Source organism: Triticum urartu, unplaced genomic scaffold (assembly GCF_003073215.2).
Source record: "Triticum urartu cultivar G1812 unplaced genomic scaffold, Tu2.1 TuUngrouped_contig_5926, whole genome shotgun sequence".
Lineage (NCBI taxonomy): Eukaryota > Viridiplantae > Streptophyta > Magnoliopsida > Poales > Poaceae > Triticum > Triticum urartu.
The window spans coordinates 1-5673 of record NW_024116641.1 but is presented as its reverse complement, the minus strand read 5'-3'; the positions used below and the strand labels follow the sequence as shown (position 1 = coordinate 5673).

Below are 5673 nucleotides of genomic sequence, written 5' to 3'. Positions count from 1 at the left end.
CACAGTGATTTATGGGTTGAGTCCCATAAACTAGAAACGAGAGCATATAAACTTATCCTGGGCAGGAGAAACATTATTATATGTTGATAACAACACAAAATAAATTTAGAAATACAATGAAGTGCCATTTTTTATACACAAAGAAGACTCACTAGTCGTATGACATCATTCCATAAAGGCAATCTTACTGGAATGTTGATCTATTTAGATGGACGAACTGCCCAGGCGATTTATGCACAATCAAACTAAATTCACGGCTGCTATAATTTCAGGTATGGTCCAATTTTTAGGACAAATTTGATTGGTGAAGACCTCATTGTCTCCATGGATCCAGAGTTGAACAACTTAGTGTTCCAAAATGAGGAGAAGCTATTCCAAATTTGGTATCCAGAGTCAATCATGAGAATCATGGGAGCCGACTGCATTATTGCGACACTTGGGACCTTCCACAAGCACCTCAGGACTCTGGTACTTCGGCTCTTTGGCCCAGAAAATCTCAGGCTAGTTTTGCTCCATGAAGTGCAGCAGACGGCCCAGGCTACTCTACTCTCCTGGCTCGATCATCCTAGCATCGAAGTGAAAGAGGCAACCTCTAGTGTATGTCCTTGTATCAGCCTCTACCTATGTTAATGGTGTTGTGGTTTAAGCTAAACAACATGATTAATTAGGATATACTACAAGTTATTGTTGTTTAATAAGCAAAGCTTATATATACATGAGGGTTAAAGCAACTCCAAAATTTCCTTATCGTAGATGATATTCAGCATCACGGCAAAGCGATTAATCAGCTATGACTCCTCAAGATCGGATGGGAAGTTGTGGAAGCAATTCGACGCATTTCTTCAAGGACTACTAGCATTTCCACTTTATGTTCCCGGCACAGCATTCTACAAATGCATGCAGGTAATTAGGGACTACTACCACCCTCATATTTCCTCACATCATGACATAAATAAATAAATCCATATGAACAATTCTACTAATAGACACTCTCATCCATTGGGACTAGATCCCTCACTACATTCTAGTATAAACAATATGTCAGTACAATTGCACCCAGTAGTATTCCCACAAGACAACAATTGCACCTAGTAGTAAGGAAATAATTTGTATATATAGCCTAACTAATTGGGATCCCATGGTGCTTAGGCATGTGATTTTACACGAGAAATTCAAACTATATTTTTTACACTATTAAAAAATCATTTTCTTATATGTATGATTTCGTCATTGCCTAGGGCCGGAAGAATGTCATGAAGATTTTGTAGAAAATGCTCAATGAGAGGAAGAAGGAAACACATCGGGAGAGTGTTGACTTTATCGATCTCTTGATCAACGATATGAAGGAGAAGAAGACTATAATGAATGAGAAAATTGCATTGGATTTGATCTTCTTATTATTATTCGCGGGCTTTGAAACCACGTCATCTGGGATAACTGCGGCACTCAAGTTTTTAGCCGATGATCCTAAGGCACTACAGGAACTAACAGTAAGTGTCGACAAAGAGAAGAAGCCACTTCAGTATTTTTATCACCAGTTTTAAAAGGATATTTCTCTCTAGACATACACACTAGAATTCTTCGACCACGCTAGTAGACACACACCTACATATGTGCATTCTCTTACACACAATACACTAAGTTAGCATTTATACTTCTGTACATAGTTATTAAACAGATATACATGATTATCCGTATAGGAAATATCCATCTTACGCTTGGTTGTAGCTATACCTCAGTCTCATATGCCATCAAAAAAGTAGTCACAACTAAGTGGTATTGTATATTCCTATTACTACCAATCTACCACTAGATACCCAGTTATGTCACAAACTCCTTAGGTCATGTGAAATAAATGTGGATATAACTACATCTAATAATACCAATAGGACTTCTTGTCCATATATATAGACAATTAATTAAGTCGGGCACAATTCAAGAAAATTGTTATATATGAAATTAGGTAACTTATGTACACAAATGACTAATTAAGCTAGATTTATATTTTCCAGGAGGAGCACAACAACATTCGGAAAAGAAGGATTGATCCTGACTCTGAAATCACATGGGAGGAATACAAGTCCATGAAATTTACATCTCATGTATATAGTTTGTCTCTCTTTAGCCTTTCTTTTTCATCACATCAACCATACACACATGATGTAAACTGGTCCATTCTTATTGTGTAATTAGTGACATGAGAACTTGTACAAGTTATATTATTTCATCAGCTTCGTTATTATTTGTAGGTCATACATGAAGCATTAAGGCTGGCTAACATTGCTCCCTTAATTAGAAAAGCAACAGAGGAAGTTCATATTAAAGGTGAGAAGATTGTTCAAAGACATGAGACATGTAGGACAGTAGGATATATATGTTTGTGCGTGTATAGGGAGTGTGTGCACCCTCCTTGTAATCAGAAATTGGGGGAGAGAGACTATATATTGTAGCTATAACACTTTAACTAATGATGTCTTAATATGTCTTCTATATATGCTCGTGATTTGTGCAGGTTACACTCTTCCAAAAGGATCAAAGATCATGGTTAATCCTTCTAGCATTCATTTGGATCCTACGGTTTACAAGGATCCTAGTGTGTTCAATCCCTGGAGGTGGAAGGTTTGTCAAATTTATCAATTTCGAAGGGCTATTCCTTGTTATTCTAATAAACCGGTGCATATGTTTTTATTATAAAGAAACACAATCTAGTTGAATGATATACGCCTTTTCTAAAGTATATGATATTTTATCATAATGTGTAATAGATATTAATGTGATTTTAATTTTTTAGTTAACGTGCATCCACAACATAGCTGGAAATCTATATATTATGAGAAAATAGTAGCTCAAAACCTTTCTAATAAAGAAAAAGCAGCTCATGACCTGTAGCCTTGAAACTAAGTAATTTTTTTTTGAAGAAAAATATTTAGGCATGGAGGGTACTGGAAATATTTTTCAGGAAGGAATTACAATATAAAAAACATTGTTTCGACAAGGAACTAAAATATTGCATAATACATGGCTAGTTATAATGTTTGGTTCTTTTATCCCAATTTTTTTTCTTGACAAAGCGTTAAAAAGGAGAGTTCTAGGAAAATTTCAAACAAAGGGGGAGTATTTATTGTAATAAAAAACAACTCTCTCTCTGTCTAAAACTTGTGACAACTTTGTACACAGGATACTACTGAACCAGCTGGTGGCTCCTCAAAGGAGTTCATGGCCTTTGGAGGCGGGCTACGATTATGTGTTGGTGCCGACTTTGCTAAGCTACAAATGGCCATCTTCCTGCATTGCTTAGTTACCAAATATAGGTGAATTGCTTTTTCATGTACTCAAAATATTAATTAGTATAAATCTACCAATAATAATAAGTATTGATTGCTTCTTATTTAATAGTAGACATGTGACTGCTTACTCATGTAGTTCTAGATTTTTGCTTGCAATGTAGTTCTTAGCGGGTAACATGAGAAGTAGGAGAATGAATTTAACTTCAATGGCACAATTATGTTGTATAAACCCATTTTTATATATTTCCTTAATAGGCTTATATTATTTGTATGACTGAAAATTGCAGAATAGAAGATGGATCCTGTTTGTTGTGATTATATCCTACATGGAAGTTTCTATTTCTGTAAAATGCATTTTCTACCACTCCTTGCTCCAAAATTTATGGCTTGGTCATAACTGTGTAGTCGAATTCTATCATTGAACACTAATTGTAAAAATAATTTGTATTTGATTAAATAAAACATATGATAAGTATTCATATAACATAGTTTAACAATATAATTTTATAATCATTTAAATGCATGTTCGTAAAAAATCAACTATCAAAGTTGCTAGCGCCAATAGAATCCTAAGCACGAACTGTTATACATGCAAGTTTATTAGCGGATAACTAGTTTTTAAGATTACTGCTACATCCATGGATGTAATTAACATGGATCGTCTTAAATGTGTTCAGTACAAAAATTAGAATATAGTACAAAAGTAGAATATTGTACATAGATCTTGACTCTCTAAATTTTAAACTTTATATAGTTGGAAAGCGGTCAAGGGAGGAACCATGGTGCTTTGTCCTGGACTACAGTTTCCTGGTGGTTTTCACATACAACTTGTCCCAAAAGCTTGATGCGTGGATGTTACTGCTTCAATACGTTCAAGACCTCTTAGCCTCTGGAGGATTCACAATATAGTCGTTTATACAGATCTCTAGTATGGTATCATGTCCATGTGTGGCTATGGATTAGAATAATAATGTATAAACATTGGTCAAACCATTATTTGTTTCAAAAGCTTGTTTATAGTGAAGTGCATGTGCGGTTTCTGCTTGCTCTTCCGTAGAAGCGTTGGGATACTCCCAAGTGTAAGCGGTGAGTGTGGTCGCAATGCCGGTGACGGCGATAACAATGCTAGTGAACTGAGGTTCTCCTATTTAGTTCCAACAGTGCCCTCGCTATCTCTGTATATTCAACTCGTTGTGAGCTAAGGCTTTGTAGAACATGTTGAATGTCACCAAAGAGAATGCCAACGTGTGGTTTTTGATTGACCAAGAGAGCTTATCATTAAGTCAAAACGATTGGGTAAACAATACACCAAAAAAGTACAGCAGCATTTTCTACTTGGTAAATAATGCAAGAAAATATGCCACCTTTTCCAATGATTAATTTGCAGTATGTCAATGTGTTACTTTGGAGCATGCCATGAGAAAGAAAGAAAGGAAAACAGATGCCTAGTTTACAATCCAACACACTGCTCGCACAGACTAATTGTTTTTACATGGCCCTCCAATTTGTACACCTAAATAAATAAATACCCCTGCACTTTCTGAGTTGGTACCATGATGAACCAACATTTGTATACATAGAAACTCCAAGGGCAACACTGAGTGATAACAAGGTTCACCAACATGGCTACATCCCCGGGACATGACTACCGGGCGCTCCCCCTCATGTACTAAGAGTCAGTTCTTTTGGTCGGCTTAAAAAATAAGCTGCCTCTCCCCAGCTTAAAAAATAAGCCGCTCCTAAAATTTGTTGAAGCTTCTATATTAGTTATCCCATTAATAGTTCAGAAGCCCCAATAAAAGAGGAAGACGACTTATGGAAAAAGCTTGGGAGGAGGCGGCTTATTTTTTTAAGCCGCCAAAAGAACTGGCCCTAAATCACATGATACATATTGACAATAAACCCTCCAAGGCCACTAGTGCTTTGCATGCCGTGGGACAGCCAGTCCAGGCACCCCTGCCATGGGTGCCTTGACCGGCCCCCTCATGATTTTTGTCTTGGCCTACAACTTTATTTTACACCGTATGCACTTTTTTTTAGAATGGGACGAGCATAATATTTTAAATGCATGAATAGATTGTTAAATATCACAATCATTGTGAATGAACTAATTCTTTTAAAGAAAAATCCTGAACATTTGGTATATAATATAAACATTTTACAAACAATGACATGAACATATTTTTGAAACAGATGAACACTTTTTTTTGAAATGTCGAGAACATTTTATTCTATGCTATGTTTTTTTTCAAAATTACATGAGCATTTTTTATATTATATTAATATTTGTTTTAAAATGTCAAAAAACATATTTTTGCAACATGTGGTTTTTTCGCATGCCGCGGGACAGCCGGTCCAGGCACACCTACCATGGGTGCCTTGGCCG

General features: G+C 36.0%; 1 protein-coding gene across 1 annotated transcript; it reads left to right on the top strand.

Moving 5' to 3' along the window:
- The first annotated feature begins 250 nt into the window (after nucleotides 1-250).
- LOC125529886 (cytochrome P450 87A3-like) lies at nucleotides 251-4311 on the top strand. The gene is made up of 8 exons (XM_048694307.1): nucleotides 251-597; nucleotides 754-903; nucleotides 1239-1490; nucleotides 2013-2102; nucleotides 2250-2325; nucleotides 2513-2619; nucleotides 3178-3311; nucleotides 4042-4311. The coding sequence occupies exons 3-8, from the start codon at nucleotides 1272-1274 to the stop codon at nucleotides 4130-4132; spliced, it is 717 nt and encodes a 238-aa protein (XP_048550264.1). The 5' UTR covers nucleotides 251-597; nucleotides 754-903; nucleotides 1239-1271; the 3' UTR covers nucleotides 4133-4311.
- The last annotated feature ends 1362 nt before the right edge of the window (nucleotides 4312-5673 follow it).

Excerpts from the sequence above, each read along its gene's own strand:
- LOC125529886 (XM_048694307.1), top strand. The coding sequence starts at position 1,272 with ATGCTCAATGAGAGGAAGAAGGAAACACATCGGGAGAGTGTTGACTTT. Across the intron at positions 2,620-3,177 it reads TCAATCCCTGGAGGTGGAAG|GATACTACTGAACCAGCTGG; the intron begins GTTTGTCAAATT and ends CTTTGTACACAG. Across the intron at positions 3,312-4,041 it reads TGCTTAGTTACCAAATATAG|TTGGAAAGCGGTCAAGGGAG; the intron begins GTGAATTGCTTT and ends AACTTTATATAG.